The sequence below is a fragment of the Pseudogymnoascus verrucosus genome (assembly GCF_001662655.1).
Source record: "Pseudogymnoascus verrucosus strain UAMH 10579 unplaced genomic scaffold scaffold_86, whole genome shotgun sequence".
NCBI lineage: Eukaryota > Fungi > Ascomycota > Leotiomycetes > Thelebolales > Thelebolaceae > Pseudogymnoascus > Pseudogymnoascus verrucosus.
In genome coordinates, this window is record NW_017263737.1 from 20,798 (window position 1) to 42,831 (window position 22,034).

The window sequence follows — 22,034 nt, forward strand, 5'->3', positions numbered from 1 at the left end:
GTTGTTGGTGGTGGGGGCGTTTGTGGTGGGGCCTGTTGTGGTGGGGTGGAGGGCTTGGAGGGGGGAGTCGTGATGGTGGGTGGGTGGGTGGTTGCTTGAGTGATGGGGATGCGTGGAGGGTGATGGGTAAGAGTCTTATTTTTCAAGATTTATGAATGCGGAAAAGGAGATTAATGACCTTCCCCGACCGTAGGGCGAAAATGCGTAGCCGTCGCATCCAAAGACGGAGTGCTCGTCCACGATATCGACTAAGTCTGCTAGACCGGGAATTTTGTGTTGGATTTGAGCAGGGAACTCCGCTGCCATGTTTGTATACTAGTTCGCACTATCCGATCTATGTTAAATGAAAAACTAAGGACTTTGAAATCACGCAAGTCTTTGTTTAACAGCAGGTTACTAGTAGAATTGATTAATGCTACAGTCGCTAGATAACTTGATTGTGGTGCATAATATGAAGACACTACAGGACTTCGAATGCGCAATGTTAACGGGGCTGCTGCTATACACGCGTTAACATCATATGTCCTCTTGCTAGTGAAAGTCGTACGTAGGCATAGAGTAGATTCTAAAGTTCTTCTTCATTGTTTATAGCATAACTTCGTATAACATTCTCTTAGGAAAGGGGGGGGGATAGCTTCACTAATTGAGCGAGCGTCATTAGCAACTACTCTACGAACGAGAACTGTATCTTTGAAGCGTTAAAGGCGACTAAGGAAGGTGTGCTGAAGTCTAGAGATGTCAAGGCTCTGGATTCACTTAAGGCTCACCTTGAGGCTGACACGTCGATCAGCAAGTTGGGCTGCTGACAAGGCCTGGCTGGATGCCTTGTTCGTTTCACCAGTTGAGGAAAACCGCACCAACAAAGGGGGCGCTAATGTTAACTTTGTTAATTCTTGTTTGCGTGGGAAATGATGAGGGAAGTTGGGGGGGGGGACTGTAGGTTAGAAGTAGATTAAGTGATTACAGCATTTTCTCTCATCACTGAATAAAAACGAAAGACATGCAAAAACACGGCAATTGAAGAAAGGTCTTAATATTATCTCTCCCAACCCCATCTAAGATTCCCTCACCCGCTCATGAACGAGTTACATGGACATCCCATCTCTCAAAAGCATGCAATGCGGCCGAAACGCAAAACGCAATGCAGTAGCAGGTACCTCGCGATCTCTCTTCCTCTCTATCCTTCCTTCCTCGTGAATCACCCTCTCAGGGAGACACGGCAGCAAACTTTAAAAAAAGAAAAGCTTTCACTTCCAATCTTGTTTTTCTTCTCAACGCCCTAAAATTCCCAAAAACACAAATATCAAAAGCCATGGACATCAAGACATTAACAACTACCACTCAAAATCCCTTAAAATAGGAAAACAATGCGACCACGTCTCTAAAACACGGCGCTTAAGTCGTTTTCGGGCCAGCAGCGATAACATCCTCAGTCGCCTCATCAGAGTACTTCTTGAAGTTCTCATTGAACAGAACACCAAGCTTGTTGACCTCAGCCTTGAAGCTCTCATCACCCGCAGTCCACGCGTTGCGGGGGTTAAGCAGCTCCGATGGGACGTTAGGGCAAGTCTTGGGGACGGACAGGTTGAAGGTATCGTAGACCTCGTACTCGACGTTCTGGAGCTCACCAGAGTGGATAGCATCGAGGATAGCACGAGTGTACTTGAGCGGGCAGCGCTTGCCACCGGTGGCGGCACCGGCACCAACCCATCCGGTGTTGAGGAGCCAGGCGTTGGCCTTGTGCTCCTCGATCTTGGAGGCCAGCATCTTGGCGTAGCGCATGGGGTGGAGGGCGAGGAAGGGCTGGGCGAAGCACGAGGAGAAGGTGGCTTGGGGCTCGGTGACGCCCTCTTCGGTGCCGGCCATCTTGGAGGTGTAGCCGGAGATGAAGTGGAACATGGTCTGGGCGGAGTTGAGCTTCGAGATGGGGGGGAGGACACCGCGCGCGTCGCAGGTGAGGAGGATGATGTTGGTGGGGTGGCTGGAGGAGACGCAGGGGATCTTGGCGTTCTGGATGTACTCGATGGGGTAGGCGCAGCGGGTGTTCTCGGTGAGGGTGATGTCGTCGTAGTCGACGTGGCGGGTATCTTGGTTGAACACGACGTTCTCGAGGACGGAGCCGTACTTGATGGCGCCGTAAATATCGGGCTCCTTCTCGGCGGACAGGCCGACGCACTTGGCGTAGCAGCCACCCTCGATGTTGAAGACACCACGGTCGGACCAGCAGTGCTCGTCATCACCGATCAGCTGGCGGTTGGGGTCAGCAGACAGAGTGGTCTTTCCGGTACCAGAGAGACCGAAGAAAACGGTGACATCGCCATCCTTGCCCTCGTTGGCGGAGGAGTGCAGGGTGAGCACGTTGTGCTTGACCGGCATCTCGTAGAAGAGAACTGTGAAAACACCCTTCTTCATCTCACCAGCGTACTCGGTACCGAGGATAACCATCTCCTTGTCGGCGAAGTTGATGGCAACCGAAGTGGCGGAGGTCATGCCCTCAGTGAATCTGTTTGCTGGGAAAGAACCGGCGTTGTAGATGGTGTAATCGGGGTGGAAGTGCTCAAGCTCAGATCTCTCCGGGCGGATAAGCATGTTGCGCATGAACAGAGCGTGGTAGGCACGCGCGCAGACGACGCGGACCTTGATTTGGTACTTCTTGTCCCATCCTGCGTAACCGTCGATAACGTAGATGCGGTTCCTTGTGTTGAGGTAATCAATGGCTCTCTCGCGGTTAATCTTCCAGACCTTTGATAATATAGAGTTAGCAAACGCTCAATGTTTGTGTGGTGGCATAATGTGATAAACTGTGAAGAGTGCACGTGATGGTGGGGAAATTTTGGGGGATGTTGTCTTGGCGAGCTACGGTTGTCGGTAACGCCAACGGCAGTCAAAACCAGAAGGCGGGGTAACAGGGCAGTGATGTCAGGTCGGAATTGGCACCCGAGGAAAGCCGAAACATCACCCTCGCGCATTATCGTAATGCGACGACAACAAGACGTAAGCGTGCCAATGCAGACGCATTGAGGTCTTGGGAGCACGGGATCCGGGGTAGGGATACAAAATGTAGACATGTAGATATTCGCAAAAAAAGGTTCTCTTACCTCAGTAGTCATTGGCTTGTTAACAGGGCCCCACCAGATCTCGTTCTCAGAAGATGGCTCCTTGACAATACGCTTGTCGAGAGGAGATCTGCCGGTCTTCTTTCCGGAGTATGCAGTAAGAGCACCGCTCGATGTGATGGCTGAACCGGTCTCGTAAACTAAGGCATCTTCGTAGAGGGCAGCGACTGAGGGGTTGGGGACCTGAGAGAGCATATGTCAGTGGGGTTAGATTTTCAGAGAGTGGCAGGCAGGACATACGATGGCAACGCGGTCATAGTCGAGGTTGGCCTTCTCGTGGAGCTCCTCCTCGAGCTCAGTGTGCTCGAAAGAAGGTCTAAGACACGCATGTAGTCAGTATATTGATCCGAGGCAGGTAGACAGGCAACGACGACGAGGTCTGAGGGACAGGCAGGAGCAAGTGGGAAACTCACGCAACACCACCCGGGTGCAGGGCGGTCTTGTTGACGGTGTTGGAAACCATGGTGCGCAGTGAAGTGGAGTGGTAGTTCAGATTTCCAGATGCAAGTTGTTTAGATCGAGGGCCAAGGTGTGATGGATCGGGAGTAGGGGTCATAGGACGACGAGTTGGGCCATCGCCTTCTTTAAGTACAGGAGCCATGGAGGGACGATGATTGTATCTTCGGGAGAGAAACGGGTAACTCTTTGGAATGGAAGGTCTAGTCTCGGGACCGTGAGGCTGCTAAGAGATGAGAGTGTGGAGTAAGAGTGGTGAGAGGACAAACAGATGTGTGATGATGTGGGTGACTTGTGGGTGAGAAGAGGTGAATGGACCAATGGCAGGAGTGGGATATTTGTAGTTGGTCAAGGAGAGGTTCCGAGCCGAGTTTTATAAGGCGCAGGTATAGAAAGAGCAAGGAGAAAGTCGGAAGAAGGAGGAAAGAAGAGACGTGATGTTACGGAAGTTACGATGTTTAGGAAGTGTTAGGGGCAGTGAGTGAAGTTAGGCAGGTACAGTGGACAAAGAGTGGACTGGTGAGTGGACTGTAGTGGACAATAGGCAGGTCAGTGGTTTAGAAGTTGGTGTAGAGTGGTGTTTGAGTGGTGTGTAGGAGTGGCATTTCGGAGCGGGCAGAATAATGAGCCGGAGGAAGTCGGAGATGTTTTAATGGGCTTGTATGGGCTTGTATGGGCTTAGATGGGCTGGATGGGGTTTGGGATGGGGATTGAAGGGGGCGTGACAAAGACCAGATGGGGAGAAATGTGGTGAACGGGGTAGGTAGAGCCAATGACGTCTATCCAAAACAGTGGGTCCAACCTGATTTTGCGTGTTTTTGCGTGTTTTTGTGTATTTTTGTGGTATTTTGCGTGGTTTGCGTGGTTTGCGTGGTATTTGCAGGTCAGCCTGACCTGGTACGGGGTGTACAGCCTTGGTTTCATGGGCTGGGATGGGCTGGGATGGGCTAAAATAGGTACTTGATCGATGGTAGTCCATGCCACTGTGACTAAAGTAGCGCTCCTAACCAGCCACTTCAGCCACTCAGGACCCAGTCTATGGTAATCCTTGCCGAGCCGGTTCTCATCGTAGCTTCATATTTACAGAAAGCGGCAGTAAGTATCCTACCAAGTATGGAGTACATACCACGATAGTCTGATCAGGCATGTACGATTATCAGTTTCTTCACTTTTGCAGGCATTCAATGGCTTGGAATCTACATGGTAAAGAAAGTAAACCCAGCACCGTAGAATGCCCAGCATTGTAGAATGCATCATGCCAGCAGGGCTGGCTGGAAGGAAGTCTTCGGTCTTGGGTCTCGGGTCTTGGGCCTTGGGTCTCACAGTCCCCGGTCTTGGTGATGATGCAGAGAGAAAAGAAATCGAGACACAGAACAGCATGCCAAACACTTGCATCCAAAAACCCGTACCATCACCATTCTAGGCCTCGCCCGCATCACCGCCACCACCACCAAAAATACTCCTCTCCCGCCACGCAAGCTACCCCTTGGCACACGACCACCGCCGACCAAACACCGCCAGCGAGGCTCTGTATGGCTCCCTCTCGTGTCCCAAAACAGCACTTACCTACGAACTGTACGACCAGGTGATCAACCCAGCGATCCTGGCCCCCCGCCGTCCGCCAAACAAATAAAAATTCAGGCACGAGCATGACCGCGCCCGGCCCTCACCGACCGGGCTTCACCGTCCCATTGAGCAATATCTCATCTCTTTTTAAGTCGCAAGTCAGACAGGGCGTGAATGTCATCGCTCATCACATCACATTACCACTTCCAGCCCAGCCCAGCATACCCTGTAGAGAGAGGTCCAGACCGCGAGTCTCGCAAGCGCCAATCATCACCGGCACCGCCGATGGATTAATGCGGGGTGTGCCAATGCGGTGCCAATGGAGCGCCAATACCTCCCGTACCCGTCTCCCATCCTATCCCCCAACCCAGCCCAACTGGTATGTGCCGAGAACCCCCCAAGGTCGATTATTTACCTACCTACTGAGTGAGTGAAAAGTGCGGAGAAAACTTACGCCAACCAGCCAGCCAGCTACCCAGAACAGGCAGCCAGGCAAACAAACCAGCAAGACCAACTGACCAGCCCACCGACTCATGGCCCTGCGTACGCCGTAAGGTACCAAGTACCCCATGCCTCACGCATAGTACACACGGCTATCTTCCAGAACGAAAACACGGGAACTAAGCGGCAAATCACTTTCCCCCCCCTTCCGAGAAGCCTCGCTCTAATAACTAGCGAAGCTCCTTGATGCCGAAACGCTCCAAAAACGAACGTCACTGGACTGGCCCCGGCGGAATTGGGGCGAAGTGCATGGTTTGGTATGTACTCGATGTTTTGTTACAAAGGGGGAATACATCCCTGTTCCGAATTGGGGAATCAGGCGATTTTTTCACGATAATTGGCGTCGGACAAAATATGTGAGGCTGGTGGTGGCCGAGGGAAGCCGCGGGATGGCGAATCGCTGTGTGACCTTCCAGCCGCCGCTGCGTCGGCAGTGATAGATCATCTTCAGCTCAGCTTGGGAGGCAGTAGTGAAGATAGATGCCGTTATGCTTCATGGCTGCTCCCATTCATGAGGGGGACGGAGGTTCATTTTCTATAGAGCTTCCTTCCCCATACTCCCATACCTATAAACCCCCATCCCACCCATCCATCCCACCCCCACAAACCCTCCAAGGTTGCTCTCCCCTCCCTCCCTCCCTCCCTCACCACCCACCACCCACCACCCACCACCCCCATCTCTCATCCCCCCCTAATCCCGAGCAATCAGATAAAAAAATAATCCGTTCTATAATTAATCCCGCACCCGTCCCATTCTCCCGATTACCGAATATTCGCCCAGGCGTAGCAAGTAGGCCCCCCGGACCCGACATTTCCCTAAGGCGTTGCAGGCGTTGCAAGCGGTTGCGTGGATGGTGGGTCCAAGTTTGCACGTGAAAACGTTTGTGGTGGGGATGGTGGGGCAGGGGCGAAGGGAAGTTGGGATTGATCGGATGGTTGTACCGATCGAATTTGTACGTGAGGACACGATAATGTATGTGATGTGGTGTAGAAAGAGGGGTGAGGGAGCACTGTTGTAACACCGAGCTGTGCTCGCTGGTGCGAAGGTGATGGAGTGGAGGAAGGTGGTTGTCGTGGGTAGCTTCGTTGTGGTGGTGTGTGATAAGAGCTTCCCCCGTCCTTATCTGCATCTCACCCCTTCCAGCACCAAATTCGGGGAAATGGGAGTGTAGCGGCGGTAGTAGGGGTAGGGGGGGACGGACAGGGCGGATAAGACATCTGCAGATAGGGATACCGAGATAGGATACGTCATTGAGGGCGGGAATGGTCCGTATCTCCTCCTCCTTGGAGGGGTGATAGGGGGGTTATGGTGACGATGGTGTGGTGAGGGAGGGGCTTGGCGGTTGGCGGGATGGGAGCCGAGGATGGATGAGGGAGGTTGGGGTTGGGGTTTATTAGGGGATTATGCAGTCGTCGTCCCCAAGTTTATTTCTGATTCTACAGCGGCTGAGGCATTTGCAGTAATTCCTGCGAGAAGTTGCCATGCTTCTAGTATGTGAAGTGCGATGACCTACAGTCTTGGCTGCGCGCGGGCAGCTGTGCGTGATACAGCAGCATCATGCAATGCATTGAGATCCGACAGACATGCTCACGTGGAGTCTCAAACTGCATCTTGGCCAGCAGCGGTATGATGTCTCAAAGCATCTTGGCCAGCGATCGTATGGTGGTGAAGGTGATGATGATATGTTCATTACTCTATCTAACTTCCTCCTCCTCGCAAACACCCGCGGGAGGCGCAAATAAATCGATCTTGAAATGGGGCGGGTCTGCGTGAAATTCCAAAGATGGCGGTGGTGAATGGTAAGATGTTTACGTTGGGTGGACGGGGCACACGATAAGTGTTTACATGATGACTTCGTTGGCGACGTCCTGGAATCTTGTTAGCACTCGTTCACTCAACTCACACACATCCCCAGAAACCCCGTGATCTTGTAGATGACGGGTAGTAAGGGGAAGGGGAAAAAAGACTCACCCTCTTCAGCTCCTTGTACGGCAAACAAACACAATTCTGCACCCTCACCTCCTCCCCCACCCCACACTCCTTCCCCAAAATCGTAATACTCTGCACCTTAACCCCATTCTTGATGATGCTCGTCGTATGGCTATTCACGGGAGTCGGCGTGCCCTCCACACGCGCCCACGCACCAATGCGGCTGTTCCACCCGAGAATCGAGTAAAGCACACACGCATCGTGCTTAACCTCGCAGTTCTCGAGGACGATGCTCTCCTTAATACGCACACCGGCACCAATGACCGCGCGGGGACCAATCGACACATTCGGGCCCAGCTTGGCGGTTGGGTCGACCTGGGCGGTTGGGTGGATGAAGACGGGTGGCAGGATGTTGGCGGACGGCTTTGCGAGCTCGGCCGGGTTGGTCTGCCAGGCCTTCTGGAGGTAGAGGGCGTTTGCGGGGACGGCAGAGCCGGCGGTTTTGATCTGGCGCCAGAAATCCTTGGTCTCGTGCACGAAGAACTGTCTGCTGTCTGCGAGGTCGGCGAGGATGTCCTGCTCGAGGCGGAGGACCTCGTTCTTGGCCTCGTCGTCGTCGTTGAAGTAGGACGAGGAGAGGTTCTCAGAGGAGGGGTAGGTGTACAGGCGTGGACGGTCGGAGCGGCGCTTGATGGCGCTGCGGATGGAGGGGAAGATGGTCTCGGTCGAGAAGAGGTACACGCCGCAGTTGATGAGGTTGGAGATGTGGGACTCGGGCTTCTCGACGTAGTGGAGTACGCGCTTCGAGTGAGGGTCGGAGACGATGCAGCCGAAGTTCGAGGCGGCGTCCTCGCTCACGCGGGTCCCGAGGATGACGGCCTCGGCGTCGCGCTCCTCGAAGAGCTTGAGCATGTCGTTGAGGGGGAAGGAGCAGCAGACGTCGGCGTTGAGGACGAAGAAGCGCTCGGGCTTGCCCTTAAGGATGGCGTCGCGGAAGTGGTAGAGCCCGCCGGCGGTGCCGAGGGCTTCGTACTCGCGCAGGTATTTGATGGTCAGCTCGGGGAACTCGTGGCTGGCGTCTTTGATGAAGTCGCGGAAGACGGTCTCGTCGTAGTAGCCGATCATGCACACTTCTTGGATGTCGGGCACTTTGGCAATGGCGGTCAGGCAGTGCCAGATGATGGGGTGGCCGGCGATGTCGAACAAGGGCTGTTGAGGGCGAGTTAGAATTGAGACCTCGTAGATAGGGATGGAGGAGGGGGAATTACCTTTGGGACGTCAAGAGAAAGAGGTCTGAATCTGGTTCCCCTGGAGGGGCCGCCAACCTGTAAAAGTATCAATTACCTCGAACGGACACCGTATTTGCTGCGTGAGCTCACCAAGATGACGGCCTTGGTGTTGTGGCCACCAGCACCATTCTGCTTCTCTCTGTGTGGGACCTGGAGAGACATATTTGCTATGTGATCGTAGCTGCGCGCAAGGAGTTCCTGGCTTGTGTGAACAGATATTATCGGTCGCCTTGTTGTCTGGAACATCCCACTGAGGCACAAGGGGCAGCTGGAAAAATGATGTTCCGACCAAGTACGAGTTCACGTGATGGGTTTATTTCATCGTGTCCCATTGTTGACCAGCCATTGGGTAAATTAGCCATGGCGGCCATTTGTACCAGTTTGGAGGTTTAGATTTCGGTTTTTAATTGACTATGTATCTCTCGCGGCAATTATTTCTATGATACTGGCCCGAACCAGTACTGACTCGCCTTCGACGAAATTATTGTGCGCACAGCAATTCCGACAAAGACAGGAAAGCAAAAAAAGTGACTTGTACGACAGAGGTGTTTTCACCGCCAGTCACGGCCTCATCACTTTCCACAGCAAAAATTGGTAGGGGAACCTGTGCGACCGTGAATTCCTATGAAAAAATAGCCCCTGTGTTGCCTAATCAATACTTGGCTGCAGTAGCTGAGACAGATCGGGCAACAGACGGCAAGTTGGAATGATAGCCCCTTTGTATCTGTTCACTGATTAAGGACGGAGGTGCTCACTCTCAAGATAGCCGAGACGCATAATTCTGGTGGTAATCGTATCAGCCGCGTGCGTTTGTCCGTGGATGACAAGTTAAGCTTAAATAAGCGCAGAACATCAAATCTCCCACGACAGTGCGGGGAGCGTCGTCTCCATTCTTCTCTCCGTAGTTATTGGACAGGATGCATTCTCTTCCTTGTATGACTTACGATACCCCTCACATATTTGAGATAAGTGTTGCAATGGCGACTCTTTTGCGAAATATGATAGGCTTTCGAATCTCTTTCGAATCTCCGTCTGTTCCGAAGCATCCTGCAATGCTCGGGGGGCTGGTATTCTCGCGTTGTGCTCATGCAAATATAAATTGAGTGCATCTTCCTTCGATTGGACTTGCTTTACTTCTCTTACCAATTGCTATTCTGTATTCGTATTTCTCCGACAAAGCGGTCCTCGTTGTGCAATCCATTCCGTTCAAGTCAAGCCCACAAGCCAAGTCAAATTCACTTCAGCTTCAGGTTGTTGAGACGTATTATTGTACTATACACCTACTAGTAGTTGGTTGTATGATACTCTGACAAGGACTGAAGAACCTGGCCGAATTTTATTTTGTTCACTTTATTTCGCTCCAGAAATTATATCATCCATACATTTACCATCTTTTTACGCCTTGTATTCTATGCAGTAGGCAGTGGTGAAAAGACCCACGTTGCCTTTGTATATTATATGCTGTGATACCTTGCTACGGCTCTTTACCTCGCGTCTTTTTTCCACAGACCTGTTCTTTTAGGTACGCAGTTTCCCTTTACTTCAGTTGTTAGTTTACCTGCTCGGGACTCGACGTGAAAGCTCCAACAACAAAACTCCACGCTAAATGGGAGTTCCCTTTCTAACTTTTGTTTATTTCACCCACTACATGGGACTTTCTGGCTCACACAACTTATTTCTTCCACCTTTATACCGTATGGCACAAAACTACTGAAGGAAGCTAATCCCCCGCAGAACAAGTCTGTATTTTGCAACTTCCATGAACAGTCTCAAGGCAGAATCTGTTCCTAGGTTACACCGCATTCCCAAGATGCCTCCTGCGAGATCAAATTACCAGAAGGCCATGGTGGATGATGTCAACATGGATGATTTTAATTCATCTTTCGAAGCTCATGGCCTACCAGTGCCATCCAGTGATACTTTCAGGTTCACTGGAAATGGATCCATCACACCGGCGGCCTCTGAGTTTTCTCAGACCCTCCCTGGTATGTTCTACTCAACGCGTGGCACCGACCTATTGCTTACTATTTAGTTCTTCCACCTATGCAGCGATCATCTGCTCCCTCCCAGGAATCTGGGCTTCACATTGTCGGGCGCCGTGTACAAGTTCTTGTTGATGCTATCAACGACATCCGAGGAATGGGTGTCGACTATCTTGTTGATCTACCTCAACTTGTCCTCGTTGGTGACCAGAGTGCAGGTGGGTCAAACAAAAACGCTTTGAACCGAGACAAGAACTGACAACTGGCATAGGAAAGTCAAGCTTGATGGGAGCTCTCACCGAAATTCATCTCCCTCAAGACTCGGGATGCTGCACAAGATGTCCTACCCACATCAAGACAGGCCATGCAGAGACATGGAGCTGCAAGATCTCATTGCACCTTTCATATAATTACGCGCCGCGAGATCCCAACCGCCCAATTCAAGCGAATGAAGTCACCAAAAACAACCCCTTCCCGCCGTGGAAGGAGATGCCCATGGTGACAAAAGAGTTTGTTGTCATCACTGATAAGAGTGAGCTTGAGGACGCCTTGAGATGGGCTCAAATCGCGATTCTGAACCCCTCCAAGTCGCACAAATACTATATGCCTAGTGCCCAGATCAAGATGTCTCCAGGTAGGAATATGACAACTGAGGCTAAATTCTCGCCAAATGTGGTATCGGTCGAGATGTCTGGCCCAGGCCTTCCTCCTCTATCCTTCTTTGATCTTCCCGGGATATTTCAAAATCCTAGCCAAAAGGAAGATGACTACCTGGTGAAGGTTGTGGAGAATCTCGCAAAGAAGTACATCAAGCACCAACAGGCGCTTGTTATCCATGCCCTACCAATGTCGGCGGATCCTACGACCTCGAGAGCTGGAAAGGTCATACGTGATCTGAAAGCCGAAAACCGAACACTTGGTGTTCTTACCAAGGCAGATTGTCTTCAGGTTGGCCATTCTGACTCCCAGTTTAAGGAACTTTTGGACGGGCATACTCATAAGGTCGAGCATGGGTACTATGTTACCAAACAGATGCAGACTTCGTCGGACTCTGGCTATCCAAGTCGTGACGGAGGATACCATGCTAGATCGAGGAAGAGTGAAGAGGACTTTTTCGACAAGCAGACTCCTTGGTCTAAAGGATGGAACGGATACCGCAATCGATGCGGAACCGAAAACCTGCAGCGCGCTCTTTCGCAGAAGTTTGCTGCTCAGATAATAGCAAGGTACGTGAAATATGATCGCAGCTATCGGGGGTTTATTTTTGTAATATCAGCTAACATAAGGACTAGCATCCCCCAGATCGAAGAGACCGTCCGCGCACGCTCCGAGGAGATCGAGGAAGAGCTTGCGAGGCTGCCTGAGCTGCCAACACATAACATAAGCCAAGTTGTGCTCCAAGAACTCGCCAGGTTCAGCCAGCAAATGCAGGCACTCGTGGATGGGACAGACTTTACTCTTCATAGCGCGTGGAATACGTTAAACAACCAACTCTACGAAGCTTTCCATGAGCACCTACAGCCAACATTCAAGGTCGGGGAGCCTCGGGGTTTGCCCCCTCCTCCCAACCAAATGGAGATCGATGGCCTTGAGATCATCAGCATAGACGGCGACAGCACTGTTCTTGACAGAGCTGGATTTGATTCGCCGCCTAATGTTCGTGCTGCAGCCAAAGAGGAGCAACAGATTAGATCTCCGAAGAGGTTTGCGAATGGAGCTGAGAAGTATCCCAGTATTCCAGCAAACCCGAAGAACCCATTCCTAGCTTATAGGCAGAATAAGCTGATAGCCAGCATTGGTAAGATTCGAGAAACCTTGGCAAAGTACAGCAAGCCAGGATCTCTAGGCCACGTCGACTTCAAGGTTAAAGATGAGCTCTGCATGAGGGCCGTCAGAGTATGGGAGCTCCCTATGGAGCTGTACATTGACCGTGTCCTTGAAATGTTGAAGGAGCATGCTCAAAAGATCTTGGGTCAAGTCCTCTCGAAGTGGAGCCAGACAGAACTGTACAAGCAGGCATTTCAGGAACTCGAAGGTTTTGTTAATAACTTCGAGGGCAGCATGAGAACAACGTGCCAGGATATCCTGAATGTTGAGTTTTACAGGTTCTTTACAATCAACAGGAGATCATTTGATCACTACGTGGAAGTGGAGTCGAAGAAGATCAAGGATGTTCGCAGGAAGCAACGCGCTATGGCCCTGGCGGAGCAGATGATGGTTGGCGTCAATATTAGAGGAGACCAGAATCAAAGAATGCAAATGCTTCAGCATAAATTGAAGGGCATCAAGGACGAGGACCTGGGCGAAGACCCGTTCAAGATCGAGATTGAGGTTGCCGCCTTCGTTAGAGGCTACTATCTCACGGCCGCAGACCGCGTCTGCGATCAAATTTGTCTCACCATACACAGCGATCTCTTCAAGCAGGTTCATGAAAACATCTTTCTCTACTTGGAAGGCAAACTCGGTCTGTACGAGGGAAATAGTAAGTAGCCTACCTGCTGTGCTTTATGTGCGACATACTGACGAGATACTAGCCGAAGAGCGTTGCCGCGAGCTTATGGAGGAGGACCCCCACAGCGCACGACGCCGCCGCAGCCTTCAACAGGAGAAGGCGAAGCTCCAGGAGCTCACGGCTCGTCTGGTGAAACTCGCTGAGGACGACAGAAGCGCTTCGGTCTTCGAGGAGCGCATGGAGACCCCAGAAGCCACCATGAGCATGTGATGTTATTGACGATACTGTTGATTCGCTGCCTCGAGTTGTTTTTTTCTTACTTCTTTCTTTCTGTTTGCCAACATCTTCGGCGCACACACGGTAAAAGCAGTGGTTCGGCGTTCGCCTGGTCTTGTTACAGGAAAGCCAACAATAATTGTGCAACAGTACGGCCAGGCCGGCTTGTCTGAAAAAAACCGCGGCGGCGTATGGGTTTCAGAATAGGCGTACATGCACCCAGACTAGTTAACCTGTCATAATAAATGCAAAACATCATGAAAACGAGGTTTTTTTCTTCTTCCTTTTCCTGCCCCGATCCCATCGTGCATGCGTACGTCGTTGTCACCGGTGGCTACCAATCACCACAACCCGCAGTCAAGCCACACCTGCACAGCCTCACCTGTCGAGCGGAGTCTCCTCCCGCAGACCCCTGACCAGCTCAACTCTTGGATTACAAAGTACCACCACTACCACTCATACTGAACTGTACGCGCATGCCTCTAAAGTAAACCAACCTGCATCGGCCCCTCCCATCCACTCCTACCGCAAGTCCCAGGGCACTCAATCAGCAAGCGCCAGCACTGCGACTGTGCCCTGTTCTCCGACTCCAGGCTCGTCCTGACCTGACCAAACTGACGTCTCGCTGCCCCAGAGTGGGCCGCGCGTTAACTTTTGGGTAACTTGTACCTCAATTATAACCCGTAGCTTACAGGGCTACGGGGACATCGCCAGGGAGAGATCCGTGCAATCGGCCAATCGCGATAAGACAGCAGAGGCCTGACCTGTTTCGGGCCTGGGCGGGTATTTTGGGGCTTCGATCTTTCTTTATTGCTTTGCGTGTCCCCGGTGGACTTTTTTTGTAGAGCTTCAAACTACCTTTTTGTTGACGAGGCAGTATCTGTGATTGCTTCTTGATCTACGCTGTGAAAGGATACCTTGTTGTGTATTCACAGCTTCTTGGAGTCGGTGAGAGCTTGCCGCTCATATTACTACACCGCAACTTTCCGGCCAGACTAGACCAGCATCTCCCAACAGCATTTTGGGTGAATGAAGCTGGTCCTCAGCCCGGACCACTAGCACCTGGAATTTACACATCATGGAGACAATAACGATCGTGAACAAGTCTGGGAAGATCGTGGGCACAGTACGAATAAAGCTCCCTCCCTCAGAGCCACCTCAAGGAGCTAACTAGTCCACAGAGCAAGCACCTCCTCAACATATTCAAAGAAGCGAAATACGCCTACCAAGAGAAGAAAGCCGAGATCCGAGCAGAGATACACGGCAAGAATGAGGACAAGCTGGCGAGGAGGCTCGAGAATGTCCGCCTCGAAGAGTCCAGATCCGTAGCTTCGTCGAGGCGCTCACATCGCAGTCATAAAAGTCGTCGGCCGAAGCATGAAGGCGAGTCGTCGAGGAGACCAGCCACAGCCCTTACGGAACGGAACTTAGCTGCCGCATCAGAAGCAAGCGGAAGCGTCGCGGGCTCAAGATATGGTGGCTCTAGACCTGCGACTTCGCATCGATCGCCAACGGTCTACCAAGCGCCGTATCAAGCTCCAACGGTCTACCAAGCGCCATACACCGAAGACTACAATGCCTCGAGACCTACCCTCGTCCGACACCACACGGATTTCCCTCCTCGATACGAGCCCGCGCCTATGGGCTACAACTATCACGACTACCCACCTCCGCCTCCCCTTCAGCGTTCCATGACCTCCCCGAATCCCAACCATGACGATGGTATCGATATGAATATGGCATATGGCGAACTCCCGCCCGACCTGGCTATGCAAGTCTACCCACGACAGCAGGAGGAGCAAAAACAGGAGTTAAATGGCCTCATGTCCAAGCTCGATCACCTAATGGTTGAAGCGCACTGCGTGCAACACACCGCTACTACGATTATCGCCTCGTTACAAAAGAACCCCGAGGCCATGGCAGCGGTGGCTCTCACACTCGCAGAGATCTCTAACATCCTCACGAAGATGGGCCCTGGCTTCCTGGCTGCGATCAAGAGCTCCTCGCCAGCTGCATTTGCACTACTCTGCTCGCCGCAATTCCTCATCGCCGGCGGTGTCGCAGTGGGCGTCACGATCGTCATGTTCGGCGGATACAAGATCATTAAGAAGATCCAGAAGGAGATCAGCGACAAGAAGGAAGTGGACGAGAGCTACCGCGTGGACGAAGCTATGGTTTTTAACGCAGACAACTACAGTATCGAGTCTTGGCGCCAGGGTATTGCGGAGGTTGGGGGGGAGAGTGTCTCGACCAGCGTGGATGGGGAGTACATAACCCCTAAAGCGGAGATACTGCGCAAGCAGCGGATCAGGGACAGAGCTATGGAGGAGCGGAGTGGTGCGCCACGGTCGCCATCGGTGGGCGCGAGTAGTAACGCGAGCACGGTCAGGAGGAAGCCGGTGCCGGTGTATATGGATTCGAGTCGGACGGTTGTGACGGAGAGTGCGCGGACGGAGAGGTCGAGTCGGACGTCTAAGACGACTAAGAGTCGGCGGACGTCGAAGTCGGAGACGGGGAGGTCGGAGAGCACGGTGAAGCCGAAGAAGGAGAAAGAGGGGAAGGAGAAGAAACCGAAGAAGCAGTCCGCGATTAGTGTCCTGTTTAAGGGGTCATCGTCGATTAAGAAGGATAAGAGTGTCGTTTGAGAGTAAATGAGCGTGCGATACCAGTGCCAGCAAAAATACAGCGGAAATACACAGTTGGGAATCCTTTTTGGGGGTGTTCTTGGAGCGAGTTTTTATACGCATGGTTGCGAGACCATCCACCTCATCTATACAGATGCCTTTTTTATATAGAGGTAGAATATTTTGTAATAATTACAGGAAGTTAAATCCAAAAGCTTGCTTGAAAAGGGTGTAGATGAGAGAGTAGAGTACTTTACTCCTGACAATATGATAAGGATAATGGAACCCTGAATGCCGAGCCAGTCCCCACCGATAAGCCAGCCCCAAATGTCAATCGCTCCCCATGCTCATGCTTCGATCTCCATATTCATAGTCCAGTGCACAATCTTCTCTGCACAAACCTTCCCTGACTCTAAGAAAAACAAATGAATAGTCACTGCCAGCCGATTTAGATTCTGTAATGCTATATAAATGCCATCATTTCCCTTTTTCCCCTGCCCAAGTTATCGTTCCTCACCCCAATAATAGAACTAGAGCCGCATCGCTACGAACCTCGGCCCGCCTGCACCTCAAATCCGGGGAAACCATCACAACCTACAATTTTTGCCCATAACCCATTTCCTCCACGACAACCCGATATTTCTTTCGCCGACACGGGTACAGGAATGCGCCTGTAGCTACAAAACCCACAGTGCGCACAACTCCTTCCTCCTTGCCCAGCATGTCCTTCGACCCCTCCCAATGCGTGGGCGACTGCCCATTCTGCACCATCAGCACAACCTTCGCCGCGACGCCCCCCTCCGCACCCATAGCCTTCAACGCGGACCTCGTCTCACCGGCCGCATTCGTGGTGCTCAGCACGCCGCTGGTGATGGCGTTTTTGGATATCATGCCGTTGTCGCCGGGGCACTTGCTGGTTACGACGAGGGCGCATCATGAGAAGGTGTCGGATGTGACGGAGGAGGAGGCGAGGGAGTTGGGGTATTGGTTGCCGGTGTTGAGTAGGACGTTGGCGAAGGCGACGGGGGTGTGGGATTGGAATATTGTGCAGAATAATGGTAGGTTTTGGACCGGCGGCGTGTTGAAGGGGGGGGGAGGGGGTGTATGGGGCAAATGGCTAATGTGTGTGTGTTTAGGCGCTGCTGCTGCACAGGTTGTGCCGCATGTTCACTTCCATATTATTCCTCGACCGGCTTTGACTCCGGAACTTCGCAATAAGAGCTTTACTATGTTTGGGAGAGGGCAGAGAACGGACCTCGATGAGGAGGAAGCGGCCGAGCTGGTGGAGAAGCTCAGACAGGAACTGGCGAGGGAAACTGGGAAGCCGAAGATATGACTGCCATGTCGGCTTTGCCTGGTATAATAAGATGGGCGGATGGGATTGTACAACATAATGCCTCTCGACGAGTATCATTTATACGATAGTTTGCGTTGAAGTTGCGGGGTGGGCGGTGATTGGCGGATTAAGCATGGATCTACAAGCGGATGTTGTATGTTTTGGAAGGTTAGAGATGAGATTTGGGATACCGCGAGAGTTTATTTAGAATATTTGATAGCGATATTAGATACTTTTCAACTTCATCTTTTGTTGGCGTGAACAGAGACACAATATGGTACCTGGTTGTTGCCGCCACCACTAGCTTCCGTCGTAACCACAGAGCTGCCTCTTTGGGACTGAATCTATCTCACTTCCACAACGTAACCACCTAGTCCCCACAGCCTTTCTTTTAGACATATATCTACCTCATCTCCATAACATAGACACCGAATAGTATTTACACCGTTTCTTTTAGACTACTTCCTACCTCTCAACAACCACAATGCCCAAAATGACCTACACCTCCCCCAGCTCCTCCCCCCACCCCATCCGCCCCCGCCTCATCATCCACGGGGGCGCAGGCAACATCCTCCCCTCCAACCTCCCCCCCTCCGACCACCACGCCTTCACCACCGCCCTCCTCCACATCCTAGCCCGCACGCACGCCTACCAAACCACCACCCCGCTCCCCACCGCCCTCGACGCCGCAACCCACGCCGTCACCCTCCTCGAGAACTGTCCGCTCTTCAACTCAGGGCACGGCGCGGTATTCACCCGCGATGGGACGAATGAGCTCGAGGCTTCGGTTATGGTGTCGAGGGGGCTGAAGAAGAGGGGTGTGGGGGTTATGGGGTTGAGTAGGGTGAGGAACCCAGTGCAGCTTGCAAGACAGATGTTGTTGAGAGGGGAGACGGATTTGGATTCTGGGAACGGGGAACACCGCGGCCCTATGGTCGCAGACGAAGAGGGGGTATTGATGAAAGCCAGCGGCGCACAAGGGCACTCCCAACTCTTCGGCCCCGCCGCCGAGCGTCTGGCCAAAGAATGGGGTGTTGACCTCGTCGAGACTTCGTACTTCTTCACGCAGAAGCGGTGGGATGAACACGTCGCCGGACTAGACCGTGAAAAGCGCGGCGGCTGCGCGACATGGGATGCGGAGTCGTTTGTGAGCCAGGGGACGTGTGGGGCAGTGGCGCTAGATGCGGAGGGGGTGGTTTGCGCGGCTACGAGTACGGGGGGGATGACGAATAAACTCGCCGGGAGGGTGGGGGATACGCCGACGCTGGGGGCGGGGTTTTGGGCGGAGGAGTGGGAGGGAGTTGTTAGAGGCGGTGGGGGGGGAGGGGCGGTGGTGGAGTTGGAGGGGGCGTTGAGGGGGGTGTTGGCGGATTGTTTTCCAGGGTGGGGGGGGTATGGGTATTTGCCTTTGGGTAGTGAGGGGGTGGTGGAGAGGAGGGGGGATACGGTGGTGAGGGCGATGGGGATGTCGGGGACGGGGAATGGGGATTCGTTTTTGAGGGTTAATGCTGTTAGGACTGTGTCTGCTATTGCGAAGTATAGGGGGGATGGATCGACGACGTCGTTGGGTGAGGCGTTGAGGGAGGTTACGGGGCCTGGGGGGGAGTTGCAGAAGAGTGCTGGGAAGAGGTGGAAGAAGACGGGAGAGGGTGAGGGGGGTATGATTGGGATTGAGTGTGCTGTTGTTAAGGGCCCTGATGGGGAGGTTAGGGGGACGAAGGCGTATGTGGCGGCGGAGTATAATTGTGGTGGGATGTTTAGGGCGACGGTGAATGAGGACGGGAAGGCTGTTGCGAGGGTTTGGAATGAAGGCCAGTATGGGGGCCTGGAAGGGTATGAGAATGAAGGGAAAGAGCATGACCCAAGGGATTTGAAAGGGGAGAAAGCTTGAAAGAGAACTGCATGTCACGCCGGTTGAAACTATGCTATACATAGATGCCATAGATATAAGTTTCGAATCTGATTTCATTATCTTTTTAGCACAAGTATCCTTCTACACATATATATAATACACCGTTCCCACCACCTATGCAAACAAACACGTTTTAAAAAAAGTTCCCAGTCCAGTATCTCGCAGATATGCAACAATCCTTGCCACTGTTGGCGAGGATATAGAAGAGTTGAGAGGCGGTACGCGTTCGAAGCGTATCGGAAGAAAGCTTAAGCCAGGGCTGGCATAGCCTTGCTGTCGGAAGGAGGAGGAGGTGGTGGTGGCAACTGTAAAAAGAAGTATTAGCAAAAGTCGAGGCGAAAGGGGAATCGTCAAATACGAACATCTAATCTCGTGTTCTCCGCCATCATCCTCTGGAATCCGATTCCGACACCCTCGATAACCGCGAGCAGGCAGGCACATCCTATCGCCGAGTTCCTCGCCGCCTTCATGCCGCCTCTGACAGCCAACGCTCCACCCGTGAAAAATCCAGCAATAACTGCGAACGTGTTAGCACAACTCATCCTCCCAATCTCCACCGTGCCAGAAGCACAGCACAGCACTCATCGGCATCGAGAACATACTAGCATTATACGGATCCTCCTTCTTGCGAATCCCCTTCACCGCGCAGTCGAAAGTCGAGAACAAGCCACCCCAGACACCGAAGTTTCCACCCAGCACAGGCGCTCGCGCCTTGATAGCCGTGAGCGCACCAATCCTACGCTCACCATACGGCGAGTTCCTGAAGCCCTTGACACCGTGCCACACAGCGCCTCCGATGGCCTGGTCGGCGAGTCAGCAAAATTTCGATTATCAAGGGGGACGGACGGGGGGCGTCAGGGCGAGTCTTACTCCCATGGAAAAGGCACCGCCGAAATCATTGAGTGCCACCCACGGACATGGGTCTCGGGTGTGATCCATCTTCTATAATGGCTGTATATGTCCCGCTTTCTCAAATCCCCCCAAACTCCTCAAGGCCCGTTGATGGACGGAAAGTTGCGAGGCTGGCCGGTTCGGTCGGCGTCGTTGAGGCGTTGGCTCCGTTCGGATTCGCGAAGGAGAGGCTGTGGTGGGTATTACGTGGTATAGCGGCCCTGGTGATGAGAGATGGGGCCCAAGGGTTGTCGTCGTTCGGCGGAGCGTGGGAAATTGTTAGATTGGCCCTTTTCTCGATGGAAGGCAAGATGATGCGCTTAGAATTTACTAGCGCGGTCGGAATGGGTGCCGGTAGGTTCCGCGGCTGTAAAAAGCTACCGACATTTCGGACATGGGGGCGAGGAACACTCGTTTTTTTGGTGTACTATGGTTGAAATAAGCAAAAATGGTGGCTATAAAAAGACAAATTGTATTATATCGCTGCCTCTGAGGCTTTTATAGAGAAAGAAGTCGAAGTTATAAATATTTCTTAATTATAGGCGCCATATTCATGGTGCCAGCGACGCGCCATTATGGCGCAAAGTCCCAATGAGTCACGTGCTCAGGGATAGGAGGGCGATCAAATTTGATAACTGCCTTCCCTGTTGTGTTCGAGACATCGGAGACCGTATACCGTATATTGCTGGTTACTCATACTCTCCAGAGATCACGAATTTGAGACTTCCAAGATCTATCACAGACTCACCGCCCCCAGTCCTACCCATCCTCCATTCCCAACAGTTGAAAAACCCAGCACCAACAATGAGAAACTGTCAACGCTAGTAGGTATTCCATTGGGCACTTATCCAGCTGATCGTGTGCCTTTCGAGGCCTTGCATATGCGCCTTACCATTAGGAACCGCCTTGAACCGCCCTGTGTGGTTTGACAGGGCGAGGTGCGCAGGATAAAAACAAAAATTATCGGTTTCTCTCCACGATGGCCACGTCTTTTCGACGTGGCACTTGACCTTGAAGTGTCATCCCCCATACTATTCAAACTAAACAAGGCCATTCCACGATCCATTGCAGTTAGCCAATACATATGTAGCAATGTTCCTGACGATCCTCAAACAATTACTTGGTAGCAACTTCCTTTATCCAGTTATGATAGGTAGTATACGTGGGGAGAGTCATACCGGCTCTGCCGCGCCGTGTGAAACCAAAATAAACATGGAGCAAACGGACGGGAGAATCGCTCCTGTCAAATGAACATGAGTTAGTCTGTCACTCTCTCTTTCCTCAAGAGATTCTGTATATAAATTGAGACATTTCGCCATTGGCCCTGGTTCTTGCGCCATAAGGGTCCAGTGTCGAGCGTCCGTGATGCCAGATATGGGAGAAAGCTCTGAATTATGCCAACTCAAGCCACTACCCCCCAAGAATATCGTCGCTTTGAGCGGTGGAACGCCTGCGCAAGAACTAGCAGCTTCAGAGATTCTGTAATCGCTAGTCTGATGCCTCTGCAATATCGTAGTGTAGAGGGTCTGGTGGATCATGGACCTTCACTCGACTCACTCCGCCGCTACTGGAGCAGCTCCAACACTAGTAGTAGTGATCAAGACAGTGGTAAGCAAGCTCCTTATATATTTCCTTTCGCCGCTTTTGTGGGAAAATATAGCTTCTTTCATGATCCAGTCAATCTCCGAAGATTGAAGCATTCA

General features: G+C 52.2%; 7 protein-coding genes across 7 annotated transcripts; 4 read left to right on the top strand and 3 right to left on the bottom strand.

Moving 5' to 3' along the window:
• Window positions 1-1,011: 1,011 nt before the first annotated feature.
• Window positions 1,012-4,163, bottom strand: PCK1 (Protein kinase C-like 1). Its single transcript, XM_018279883.2, has 4 exons — window positions 3,530-4,163; window positions 3,357-3,432; window positions 3,099-3,299; window positions 1,012-2,742 (listed from the first exon to the last, which is right to left on the bottom strand). Exons 1-4 carry the CDS (start codon window positions 3,715-3,717, stop codon window positions 1,396-1,398), a joined length of 1,812 nt encoding a protein of 603 aa, XP_018125188.1. The 5' UTR covers window positions 3,718-4,163; the 3' UTR covers window positions 1,012-1,395.
• Window positions 4,164-7,307: 3,144 nt separating this feature from the next.
• PSA2 (Proteasome subunit alpha type-2) lies at window positions 7,308-9,075 on the bottom strand. The gene is made up of 4 exons (XM_018279884.2): window positions 8,949-9,075; window positions 8,838-8,894; window positions 7,612-8,778; window positions 7,308-7,508 (listed from the first exon to the last, which is right to left on the bottom strand). The coding sequence occupies exons 1-4, from the start codon at window positions 9,018-9,020 to the stop codon at window positions 7,482-7,484; spliced, it is 1,323 nt and encodes a 440-aa protein (XP_018125189.1). The 5' UTR covers window positions 9,021-9,075; the 3' UTR covers window positions 7,308-7,481.
• Window positions 9,076-9,222: 147 nt separating this feature from the next.
• On the top strand, window positions 9,223-13,816 carry VE01_10487 (uncharacterized protein). Its single transcript, XM_018279885.2, has 7 exons — window positions 9,223-9,452; window positions 9,625-10,380; window positions 10,593-10,843; window positions 10,891-11,058; window positions 11,112-12,066; window positions 12,133-13,322; window positions 13,375-13,816. Exons 3-7 carry the CDS (start codon window positions 10,618-10,620, stop codon window positions 13,560-13,562), a joined length of 2,727 nt encoding a protein of 908 aa, XP_018125185.2. The 5' UTR covers window positions 9,223-9,452; window positions 9,625-10,380; window positions 10,593-10,617; the 3' UTR covers window positions 13,563-13,816.
• Window positions 13,817-14,021: 205 nt separating this feature from the next.
• VE01_10488 (uncharacterized protein) lies at window positions 14,022-16,394 on the top strand. Its single transcript, XM_018279886.2, has 2 exons — window positions 14,022-14,694; window positions 14,750-16,394. Exons 1-2 carry the CDS (start codon window positions 14,647-14,649, stop codon window positions 16,211-16,213), a joined length of 1,512 nt encoding a protein of 503 aa, XP_018125166.1. The 5' UTR covers window positions 14,022-14,646; the 3' UTR covers window positions 16,214-16,394.
• A 180-nt stretch (window positions 16,395-16,574) lies between these two features.
• VE01_10489 (uncharacterized protein) lies at window positions 16,575-17,783 on the top strand. The gene is made up of 2 exons (XM_018279887.2): window positions 16,575-17,250; window positions 17,329-17,783. The coding sequence occupies exons 1-2, from the start codon at window positions 16,914-16,916 to the stop codon at window positions 17,526-17,528; spliced, it is 537 nt and encodes a 178-aa protein (XP_018125167.1). The 5' UTR covers window positions 16,575-16,913; the 3' UTR covers window positions 17,529-17,783.
• Window positions 17,784-17,889: 106 nt separating this feature from the next.
• VE01_10490 (uncharacterized protein) lies at window positions 17,890-19,508 on the top strand. The gene has a single exon (XM_018279888.2). The coding sequence runs from the start codon at window positions 18,013-18,015 to the stop codon at window positions 19,417-19,419; it is 1,407 nt and encodes a 468-aa protein (XP_018125180.1). The 5' UTR covers window positions 17,890-18,012; the 3' UTR covers window positions 19,420-19,508.
• TIM17 (translocase of the inner membrane) lies at window positions 19,479-20,616 on the bottom strand. Its single transcript, XM_018279889.2, has 4 exons — window positions 20,311-20,616; window positions 20,043-20,241; window positions 19,803-19,957; window positions 19,479-19,745 (listed from the first exon to the last, which is right to left on the bottom strand). The coding sequence occupies exons 1-4, from the start codon at window positions 20,377-20,379 to the stop codon at window positions 19,689-19,691; spliced, it is 480 nt and encodes a 159-aa protein (XP_018125179.1). The 5' UTR covers window positions 20,380-20,616; the 3' UTR covers window positions 19,479-19,688.
• Window positions 20,617-22,034: the final 1,418 nt, after the last annotated feature.